Source organism: Pituophis catenifer, unplaced genomic scaffold (genome assembly GCF_029215685.1).
Source record: "Pituophis catenifer annectens isolate HBS135680 unplaced genomic scaffold, rPitCat1.0.hap2 SCAF_4, whole genome shotgun sequence".
Taxonomy (NCBI): Eukaryota; Metazoa; Chordata; class Lepidosauria; order Squamata; family Colubridae; genus Pituophis; species Pituophis catenifer.
Genome location: NW_027256884.1, coordinates 96,069,178 through 96,081,432, shown reverse-complemented (window position 1 = coordinate 96,081,432; position 12,255 = coordinate 96,069,178). Strand labels below are relative to the sequence as shown.

The window sequence follows — 12,255 nt, the reverse complement described above, 5'->3', positions numbered from 1 at the left end:
ATTTCAAATATGAATATCGCAGCACCATTGAGAGTGTCCTGACATACGTCATTCTTGCATGGTATGGGAGCAGCTCTGCAGCGGACAAAAACGCTCTACAGAATCATTAAAACTGCCCAGAATATCATTGGACTACAGCTACCAGCCTTGGATGACATCTTCGAATCTTGCTGTTTGAGAAAGTTGCATAACATTCTCAGAGACTCTTCCCATCCTGCTTACAATGTTTTTGGACTGTTGCCTTCTGGCAGAAGATACAGAACAATTAAAACTCAGACCACATGTTTTCTGAATAGTTTTTATCCCAGAGCTATAATTGCACTCAACAATGAACTAAAGGGCCATCATCAGTGACCTGTTGGACAGTATTACTTGCTCTGTGGTGTGGATGTTTGGGTGGTTTAGGGGTGGGGAATTTGTGGTGGGTGGGAGTGTGTTTGGGGATTGTTATGTGTGTTGAACCTGGTCTTTGGGTGTTAAGTGAATTTCGTTGTATGGGTGTACTGTGTATACACGTACAATGACAATAAAGTTGTTATTATTATTATATGAAACAAAGAGACTAAAGGACCAAGATGTTTTATAGATCCTGAAAAGTACAAATTTGAAATGAGCAGCAAACAACTATATTAAAGGAATTTAGATTGGCTGTGATCATAAAATGTGCTTAACCAAGTCACTTCCAAATCTAGTAGCTGCATTTGCACAAATAGCATTGAATGGATCATTTAAATAAGTGCAAGGCTTAAGGCATTCATTTTGTCCATTAACCCTCTCAACCTTCCCAAAACATTGCCTCAATGACTATAACCCTGCCACCTCTGGAGGCATTATTTTTTAAGAAAATAAAATGTATGGTCCTCCAGCTATAGGAAACTAGTACATATCCTTTTTAAGCCACTTTGTCTGTAGGCACAGCTGTACACCTTTTAAAATAAAAGTCTGAAAGTTAGTTGATGAATAGAGGCTAATTTGCCAGCATTGTACCATACACATATAACTTTAAAAAATTGCCCTGCATCAAGGAAAGCTGGTAAATCTCAGCTGTTGAAGATCAAATCAAGGCAAAGGAGGACAGATAAAGGAAAAGGGATTGACAGTGAAAGGAAGGAAGGAAGGGAGGGAGGGAGGGAGGGAGGGAGGGAGGGAAGGAAGAAAGGAAGGAAGGAAGGAAGGAAAGAAAGAGGGTGTGTGTGTCTGAATTTGATATCCAGAACGCTGCATACATTTCCTGTTCCAGATGAATCACAGAGGACAATAAATTACCACAGAACAGACAGATCAGCACTTCTATGGGAAGAAATGGAATGCTTAGTGAATATTAAAATATTTTAAAATTAGATTATAAAGTTTTGCTCACAGCTGTTGACAATATATAAAATTGGCTTGCATTAATACAGGAAAATAGTACTCAAATATAGGAATTGCTAAATAAACTCCATAAGTTTTTATTGGGTCGCATTTTACCTCAGATAAAACATCTGAGTATAATTTGAAGGATTTGTTTCATCAATCAATTTATTTTATGTGAATAAGCTGCTGTTTTTAATTCTCCAGAATAATAACAGAAGGTATTACAACTATTTCACTAATTGCATGAATCATTTTTCTCTCTCCTAGTGTTGGTCATATACAGTGGCCATCTGACCATTTGTAACCAAAAGAGAAGATACAAGATTTTATTTAAGGGTCATTTCCTTCATCATGAGTGAAGCCAGAAAATGTTAATGTGGTTTAGGAGCTGTGGAGGCACAGTGGTTAGAATGCAGCATTGCAGGCTGACTCTGCCCACTGCCTAGAATTCAATTCTGACCGGCTCAAGGTTGACTCAGCCTTCCATCCTTCCAAGGTCAGTAAATGAGGACCCAGATTGTTGACGACAATATGCTGACTCTGTAAACTGCTTAGAGTGGATTGTAAAATATTATGAAGTGGTATATAAGTCTAAGTGCTATTGCTATTTTGAACAGAAAATGCTAGCAAGTTTTTCTATATTTTTTTTATGCAGATAAAGTTGAGCTGCAGATGCTAATAGTAGTCCCCGCTAATGGTTACCTTGTTAAAGCCCCAAAGTCCTCATTGGTGGATTGAAGATGGCTGTTCAAAAAGTAGAATCCACCTTTGCAGCCACAAATAGGGAACGAGTAAGTGACTGGTTCTTATAACTGTCTCTGGATAAAGAGAGGTTGTGAAATTGGCCAAGCTGTTCTCTTTCCAGGTGCTCCTTGCAAAGAGACCACAAGACAACAGTTTCTGGAGGTGGGGGGGAGAATCAGGAGATGAGGTAATTTGTCATAATTGCTCCAGCTGCAAATAAGTCTTTTAAAGGATGCTAAGTTTGCATTTCCCTTGATAGACACTTTTGGAAATTGCTTATTAATTGTTTAAAAGAAGTTAGACACCTTCACAGTTACAAAATTGCAACTACTGGGTGAGTGACTTCAATCCTTAATAAAAGAAAATGAAGATCTATTTTTATAACTGTTAAGAATTTAAAATAAACAGCAAACTACAAGAAAAGGTATTGGCTATAGAAAGTTTTAAACAGGTTAAGGGCTTAGAAAAAAATTCTGAGGAATATTGAATTTTGAATAATAAGACTTTGAAATTATTTTTAAAAACTAAATACACATTTGTGGGAAACAAAAATATATTTTATACTGGAGGCATAATAAGATACTGTAAATAATTTTAATAGCATTCAGAGATATTGTAGAGGAACTGCACCAAGAACTGTGGTGTTGGAATATCAATTATGTTAGCTATGTTCGTCTTTTGGGGAACAGTGTGCTCCCAGAAGATGTTACAAAAAAAGATATGAAACAAAATCTACATGAGAACAACATGAATAAGATTTTGAATAAGAATTTATCATCAGATATAAAGAAAAAACAGGATAAGGCTGTAAACATTTAAGAAGAAAATTTAAAAAAATGGCAGAAATCTACTGTCACCACCTATTCTTGAGGCAGTTTCCTCACTTGGAAACTGGATGAAGCAGACCTGGAAATCTCCATGAATAATCTTACACACTGGATTTTTTAAAAAACATACCTAATTAAACCAATGAAAGAGAGATTTGAGAAAACAGTTTAATTGCTGTAATTTACATAAAATTGAGATGTGGCTCTGAAAACCCGTATTCAGTAGTCTGTACAAAGGTTTTTGAATACACAGGTTTGGAACAGATATGTAACCACTCCAAATTGAATGTACAGCATTATTTTTTTTAAAAGTCACCTTTGAACAACTAAACGTTCTCAACAGCTATGTCAAAAAGCCACACATCTGTCATGATTATGTTTGCATCATGATAGCTGAACCAATTTTGCAAGTTGCAGCATATGCATGATGAAGTATACATGCAGTATCACTTGCCCCCATTGTAGAGTTCTCACTGGTTCCCAGTCTATCACGGTTTTTATAAAACTGCCCATTCACCTATCTGATTCTGTAGGGTGGGGTGAATAGCAAAAACTTACTCAGAACAAAGGAGCTCTTAACTTCCTCGCCTCCTGAATCTCACTCCTCCTCCTAGTTAAGGGAAGACTGTGATTGCATTTTGAGATTATATAAAGATCCCTTAGCCAGGAAGCCACTAAGAATTAATTCAGTACAGCTACAAATCTACCTGCATAATAACACCTTAACAATATGATGACAGAAGTACTTTAAAAATGATGTATTACTGTAAGACTTTCATAAAAATGATGCATTAGACATTTTATTTATTCAGATGTTATAGTAATGTATGACCTTTATTTTTTAAAAAACAAATTTAATTTCTATTTCTGCCCTTCAAAACATGTTGATTTTAACATTTATCATCTCATTAAAGTTAATACGACTTAAGTTGGTCATGGTGACTAGTCGTTTCAGCAATATTGCTTATCCCAGAATAATTTATTTGGAATACTGACCCATTATAAAGATGGCAGATTAAATTAGAATTGCTTTTTGTAACTGAAACAACTCCTATAAACTGCCCCCAAAGGGTGTGTGTGTATTTTTTTTTAAATTGAAAAGAAATACTAGATTTGAATCCTAAACCGTTTTTTTTTTTTTTTTTTAATAATAAGGATGAATGGCACTTCTTGCCTGTAACTATTCTCCTGGCCATCTCATTCTTTCCCACCTTGTTTGTTCTCTCTCCCTCTAATGATATAGTTTGCCTATTTTCCCTGTGTGGCCCCACATCTCCAAAATCACCACACTGACACCTTTTCCCTCTCGTTCCATTAGCTTTGAAAATAATACAGATTCACTGCAAAAATGCTTTCTCACTTGATAGCCTTGGTTCTACAGAAAGCCTCCAGAAGAATGGGTAGATGGGGGAGGAAATGAATGTATATGGCACATTTGTGTTCCAAATTAATGATTGGATTTTTTTTCCTCCCATTTTATATGCTACCTTATTCTTCTCTGTCCTTGAGTTCAAAATTGGATGGATAAATATATTGGGTTAACTGAGGATCAAATTAGACCAAACTAAACCCATTTAGTTTTAATTAATTAGCAATCAAAGCATTCCCCTGAAAAAGTCACTCTGGGAGAACACTATTTAACCTGTTGTCCAAAATAAACTGGTCCCATCCCTCAACTGATATTAGCATCATTGGGTCTGTGTTTGAGAGAAAGGACATGAATAGCTTCTATATTTGTTTTTCTTCTTCTTCCCAACTTCCTAATTTGGAGATTTAATTATTTCATCGTATTTATATTGTTTTGGTCTGGCTGTAGGTGGTTTCAGAAATAATAATTCCTGTTTGGATCAGAAAAAGACCATTTTAGTGTTATTCTCACTTGGGTAATAAGAAAAATATGTCCATCATCTCCATGTAATACTTGCTAAAAATCTGCTCAAGATTTAATTTTATATACAATGGAATTTGGTAGATTTCTAAAAATCTAATGTCAATACTTTCCCTCTTTGTTGAGAAAAAAGTTTAATAACAGATAATACCATAGAAAATACAAGAATTTGCATCTACAAATTCTAGAAAGCAAATCTGTACGTTGAAGATTGTCACTTCTGTATCATAGCTGTCTTTTAGAGTTTGAATTCTAGACCTTTCACTCTTTTTAAAAATGTATTTTCTGTACTAAAAATATTTCTTTGAATACCAAATATTCCAAGAAGAGTAAAATGTACACAAATGAAAATTAGTTTTTCTAAATGGTTAAAGTTACAAATTCCACATGCCACAGGGATATTTCCAAGAATTCCTTGCTTGTGAAAAATTCTTAGGTTATCAGGTATAATTTCATTTGGCCTATTAGTATTTTTAGCTCTAATAAAAATGGCAGAAATATGAGTCTCTATTAAAGAGAGCCAGATGGCATCAAAAGTTCATTCCAATTCTGAATTTTACTATTCTTACTTTACAAAGATACTTATGTTTGCTTCTTTAGTTATAATAGATGCTAAATAATAGCATACATTATAATATGGTAAAACTACAGTTGCCTTTAGCCTAGGGAAAACACCCATCAAATTTATGAAATGTGAATTCACCATACTCTTATTCATAGTGTTTTGCTTGTATAGGCACATATTTATAAAACATAAATACAGTGCAGAATGGAGTTAAAATTACTAGCTATAGATTATACAGGTAACAGAGATGCAACTGGCACAAAGGGACTTTAAAATGCATAAGCAATTCTTACATGCCAATATTTTCCTCTTGGACAATGTGACTGCTGAGACATCATTACAATTCTGTACCAACTTGCATGACGATAGATCACATTAAACATAATGGAACTTGCATCTGAGTAGGCAGGGATGCAGTTACCCAACCCTATTCCAAAGATTCAAAATTATTCATCCTGAAATATGAGTAATATTGCTTACCCATTAGGAAGAGAGATGGGTATATTTACTTACAACAGAGGTGGACAATTTTTTTATAGCCAGGTAATTCACTTAATATTTTGGGGTGACCAAGTGCTGCAAATGAGTATACCATATAACATATATGGGAGAGGAAAGGATTGTTTTAGCTTTAGAAGTCATTTAGGGCAGTAGTCACCAACTGGTGATCCCTGAGAAAATTTTGGTCTGCGGTGAACCTGGATGGAGGAGCTGCTCCGGGATGAGCAATGACCAGTCCTGTGACTAGAGCTCTGGAATATGGCACTGGCCAGGCAGCTCATGGTGGGCCTGTAAATCTCCACCATAGAGGGAGGTTCATGCAACTTGCAACTTTGCAGTGCAGCCCTCGCCGGCCAGAATGATGTAATGGTGCAAGGGGCGGTGGCGGTGCAGGCAGGCCAAAGCAAGGCAACCCCGGGCTGTTTCGTCCCCCCGCTGTAGTGTCCTGTCGGTTGAACCCACCAGTGGCTGTCCCCGCCCCTCGCCATCCCTTCCTAGTCACTCCTCGCCTAGCCTGAGAAGGGAAGGGTGGGGGATGGAGATTCACTCCATATTCCAGAGCGGGACCGAAGCTTCGTCTCTTGCTGGATCTTCCGGCAAAGTGGGTGTTTCTTCCAGCCCTTGTTGGTGCTCTGCGCACCTCGGTGTCTCGGGGAGATGCTTGACTTCCTCTCAGCCCTAGGACACTGGCTGGCTCATGAGATGAAACAGAATGAGAGAGAAAGAATGAAAGAGAGAGAATGAGAAAGAAAGAGTGGGAGAGAGATGGGAGAAAGAAAGAGTGGGAGAGAGATGGGAGAAAGAAAGAGGGAGAGAGAAAGAGGGGGAAGAGATGAGAGAGAGAGAAAGAGAGAATCAGAGAGAGAATCAGAGAATGAGAGTGAGAATCAGAATGAGAGAGAATCAGTGAATCAGAGACAGACAGTATGAGAGAATCAGAATGAGAGAGTAAGGGAGGGAGGGAGAAAGAGAGGGGGACAGAGAGATGAGAGAATGAGAATGAGTGGGAGAGAGAGAAAGAGAGTGGGGGGAGAGAAAGAGAATGAGTGGGAGAAAGAGAGGGGGAGAGAGGGGGAAGGAGAGAGAGAGAGAGAGAGAGAGAGAGAGAGAGAGAGAGAGAGAGAGAGAGAGAGAGAGAGAGAGAGAGAGAGTGTGCCTGAAGGACCCCATCCCGTCCCTGGGAGTCCAAGCGGCGCGCCTGGACTCCCTAAAGCCTCCTATCCTTATCATATAATAAAATTTTTTAATGACAAATTATTCCAAATGTTTTTATTATTATTAGAAACAATCCTTTTAGCAGAAAAATACAAAGCAGTTGTGAGGTTAACAATACTAGTCCTATATAACAATAGAAATCCTGAATGAACAAGTGGGAGGATTTAAGTAGGCAGATTTTTTTTAAAAAAAATTGCTGAAATTAATTCAATTACCTAACAGGTATTGTGGTTAAATCAAAGTAATGTTAATGTGAGTAATAAGAAAAAATTAAGCACACACAGATAAATTATTAGCTAAGCAACACAAGTGGCACTGCAAGATTTATAGGTTGTCCTGGTTCCAGTTTGAGGTATCACAAGGCATACTGCAAAAGAAAAGAATCAAGGGAGGCCCCTGTCTTCTGATTAACAATATAAATAAATCCACTGACAGTTTAAGATCGTTAACAGTTTTCAAAATCTTGTCCAAGAAGCAGGCTGTTAATGCTTGCCTGGTTTTAAGATTAAACACCACTGTGTTTGATAGAACATCTGGCATACAATTCCATGTCAAGCTTTCAATCCATGTTGAACAATTGAGAATGGAAGAAAGGAGGCAAAACCCTGCAGGTATCTATAGTTGTTTTAAAGTAAGAAACCGGCTTTGTACTGATCCCATTTCTCATTATGAAAAGATAGTTGTATGCAATAAACCTTTTAGTACATAATAGGTAGTGATCACTTGAATTCAGCCCAAGTTACTGCTGATGAATTATTAGAATCCCTTAAACTCCAGGAAGTCAGTGAGAGAGTGTTTTATTAAGGCACTGAAGCAAAGGATAGTTCATAGAAAGAAAACAACATCTTTCATGTCCAGCATGAACTATATGCTTGCTGCACTGACTCTGGAGCAGACAAATGTTTCAAGGATCAGGACATCATCTATCCAAGAAGATTTAAAATAAAGCAGGAAGTATAACTGCAGCAGTGTCGATGCTCACTTTTCCTGGAAACTCCATGGCATACAGTTGAGACAGTAGAATGAGTCATGGGGAAAAGCACAAGAAGTAGGTTTCAGGAAGCAAAATGATTTAAGTTTAATGATTAAATATGACAGATACTCCTTCTGGGCACACCTTAGTATTGCATACAAGACCTCTTTCGTAGTTTCTGTAGAAGAAACTCTAGTATTTATTGAGAAATGAATGTGCCCTTCGTCATTCTTCTGCATTCAACTTTGTTTTTGCAGATTTTCTCAATTCTTACTTTCATATAACAAAATGGGTAGAAGCATGCACCCATACACATATATTTTTGTTTCTTTTTAGGCACATTAATTCCCCACTACTTCTGCCCCTTTACTAGTATTCTTCCTCCATTTTCCCCATCTTCAGTAAACATTATACCAAAGAACAATAATACATTTGCTTGCTCTAATTTTTCAACTATTACTTATAACTTGTTATAATTCATGCCATTTCCTCTATCACGTTTTGAGTCATTTATGAAGAATCAACAAGAATGGAGGGAGGGGAAGCAATTCCCCGCAGTTACAAAGATTACGCAGGTAATCTTTGGCTTACAACTGGTTGCTTAGTGATAGTCAAAGTTATGAGAGACGTACCTGAGGGACAACCTGGATTTGAAAACTGGCCCATATCAAACCACTGGTTTGTTTAACAACTGCAGCATTTGCTTAATGAACATGGTGGCTGGCGTTCACTTAACTGCATTATTGTGACCATGATGGGAAGACTCTATTACAGTTATAAGTAGGAAACTCCCTGTAGCTGTTTTAATCTTTTTCAACAGATTAATTTTCAGATAGCTGCATCATATAATCTGCCTAACACTCACTACAAATAATTTGGTATTGTCCCCATTCAAAGACTACACATTCATTTACATTCTCAACCAAAAAAAATTTAAAATTTTTTAAAAAATTTAATTGCAATTTGTCTGCTGGAGTCTCCTTGTTGAGCTCTGTTCATCTCTCTTACTATTTTTCTCTTAAAATACATTGTACAATCTATTTCATCCTCATTTTTCCAGCCACCATCCTCTTATATTTTTCTCATCCATTGATTTCCTTTTTTACTTCATTATTCACAGAAGTTCATGGTTAATGTGTGAATACATGTGAACACATTTTCATTCTGTTCCAAGCAGCTTCCACATTGTTCTTTCGTTACATCCAGTTATAGTTTTACCTATAAGACCAATCTTTTCTCTTCCTGCAGCTGTCCTACTTCCACTCTAATTTCTTTCTTTGCTTTTCTTCTACATCCATATTTCAAGATCTGCTCTTATAGACCTGTATAAACTCTTGAGTCTCAGAGAAAAAATTACTTTCTTGAGATCAGCACTGGTTTGGAGAAGCTAATAAAAAACAAACCCAAAATCGCGGAATTATAGCACTTTTCCACTCCCAGAATGTCTACTGATCTATTCTTACAAAACTTTTGTGACTAGGGGAAGTTTCAAATTACCCAATGAAAAGAGAAAGTAATGCACAAGTATTTTCTGGTATTGAAGTAAGAAGAATGGGGATGGGGAAGTGACAGTCATAACTGAGTATTTTAATTATTGCTTGATTACCGGATGTACTTCCCTATGGTTGTATAAATAGAAATTTCCCCCAAGTTTGCGTCAACAGTTGATGTCATTTTTACTGCCACCATAGCCAATTTAAAGGGAATCAGTTACTCAGATCGTGTCCTTACAGATTTAATGAAGGACAGCTTCAAGGCACTAATTGGTTGATTCTTCAACTTCTTTTCCTTCTGAGTCACTAGTTGGCAGAAAAAACAATTATCAATCATTTTCCATTTATGAGACACAACTCAGGATTCCATATGCTCCCTCCTGTTTCATCTTGCAATCCTCCTATACCATATCATCTACCCAAGGGGTGTCAAACTCGCGTTGACTCATCATATGACGTATCCCAACTTTTCACCTCTTTGCTAAACTAGAGGTGGGTGTGGCCAGCATATGACGCATCTAGCTCGCAGGCCACAAGTTTGACACCCCTGATCTAGCCAGATGGGTTTTCCCCTCATAGGACTAGCAATTCTAACAAAACAAAATAACCTGTCTATTGGGATGGAGCTTGCACCGAGATCTACAGATATATACTAGGGCCACCAAGTGACCATCAAGACCATTCCCACCAACACTGACAGGAAGCCACTAGACCAGTGATGGCAAACCTTTTGGGCTCTGTGTGCCACCTCTGGCACGGGTGCCATAGGTTCGCCATCACGGCACTAGTATATAAAAAGAGAGCAAAACCTACATTCTACTAGCACAGATGATGTTATCTAGTTTGGCAATGAAACATCTTCAAGAAAACAATCAAGCTCTGACCTAAAAATCTAGTATATAATTAGGTTAGGATCCATTACAGATTATAGACATAGACTATAATGCAATGCAACCTAACTAGGTAGTTCTTGAGTAAAATGAGTTTTCTAGAAATTTCCTAGCTCAAAAACAACAAAGTACAAACTGGATGAGACAGACCCTGTGATGGCTCATTGTCTTAGAAAAAGGAAGGCAGTCTTGCTAGTGTTTACAGTTAACATGTTTTGCAAAAATTTATTTTTGTATAGGATTTTGCTTTTGAATGGTTTTTCATTTCAATGCAAATGCAATCCAAAACTTTTACTGTACTATATACTTGTTAAAGTATTTTCTCTCTACATGTCCAGACACACATACATACAAAAACACACACACAGTAGGTCTTGATTGTAAAGCATAATCTTTTTGTTTATATACACAGCAATAGATTTGCAGCATGACATAAATGCAAAAATATATTATGTACAAAATTTTATTAGCATAGCATTTATTTTAAAAATTAATAAGTACCAACAATTGAAGAATCTGGAATTATAGTAGCATGCATGTCTCTTGTCATATTTGATTTTTCTTTCAACTTTGATTGAAGTAATGTGTGTTCCACTACACCAATTCGTATGTCCATCTGAATGGTTTCTTGCTTCAGTTTGGTTAAAGCCTGTTTTATCTTCACTAATGGAGCTATTAAAGGAAAATGTAAAAAACAGTATGTTTTTTCCCCTTTCAGATTACTGCACAGTTATTATTTTTCCCCCATGATTCAATTTCTTTTAATCAAGAAAGCTAAATGAACAGAAGAACGACAATATTCTGAAATCATTTTATAGATTTTCATTTCATATCAAACCTACTTATAAAACATAATGTATTTTCCATCTTCATGACATTTTAGATCTGAAGATATATATTAAAAATGTACATATATTCCCAATAGTTACAAAGATAACACAGAATGTTCTATTTGAAAAATGCCTGCATATTACCTCACTGTGTTTTTATCAACTTTATTTACTTTTATCGATATCTTCAGAATTAAGCAACCCTCCCAATCTTAAAAAGACTACAAACATGATTCAGCAATAAACAAGAAATCTGCTACATCTTCATTCCAGACCACATTTAGGTTTGTGGAGATATAAAAATAGAATCAAACTGCAACCAGTATCTTCTATTTATCTTTTCACAGCTGAATAGCCTATTTTTGTACCTGTTATACAAATTAAAATATCCCAGAATGTAGCAGTGTCAAAGCATTTCTATTATGTTGCCAAGAAAATAGTCCAGGTGTGTCCATCAAGAGATATTTGGGAATATTGAGATATTTTTTTATATTTGGGAAAAAATCTCAAGAAAAGACTTCGAAATGCCTTACCTCCATCAGTCATACTGCTTCCCTTTTCTTCCATTTCTTGTTTTACTTTCTCTAATTCTTCAGTAATCTTAGACAAAAAAATAACAAGTTTTAATACTTTCACTTTGAAGTTAAGGATATCTCTTTCTCTTCTACACAGAAAAACCTATGTTTCTTTACACTATTAAATTGTTGTCGGAGTTAAATTGACTCCCTTTTGCTCTGCGAAAATGCCAGCCTAATATAAAAATCTTATTGACATCACAATTCAAAAACAGCTGAGGTATCAGGTTCACAAAAGTCAACCTACGTTCTTCATAGAGCAAACAGAAAAACTAAAAAGTATAAAACAGAGCAGAAAGATGAAATACTAAGCTCATTGAACATAATGGGAGAGGCTCAATTAACTGGAGTATAGTCTCCACTACACAGACCAACACAAATAAAGAAAAACAGTGCTAAAA

General features: G+C 36.4%; 1 protein-coding gene across 2 annotated transcripts in view; it reads right to left on the bottom strand.

Annotated features, from left to right (window-relative positions):
- Positions 1-10,590: 10,590 nt before the first annotated feature.
- The window catches only part of IFT57 (intraflagellar transport 57), a 35,073-nt gene continuing 33,408 nt past the window's right edge, over positions 10,591-12,255 (bottom strand). For both annotated transcript variants that reach the window (XM_070943764.1, XM_070943765.1), the window contains 2 exons: positions 11,813-11,879; positions 10,591-11,121 (listed from right to left, as the gene is read on the bottom strand). In XM_070943764.1, coding sequence (XP_070799865.1) covers positions 10,940-11,121; positions 11,813-11,879 — 249 coding nt within the window. In that variant the 3' untranslated portion in view covers positions 10,591-10,939. The remainder of the gene's footprint in view (positions 11,122-11,812; positions 11,880-12,255) is intronic.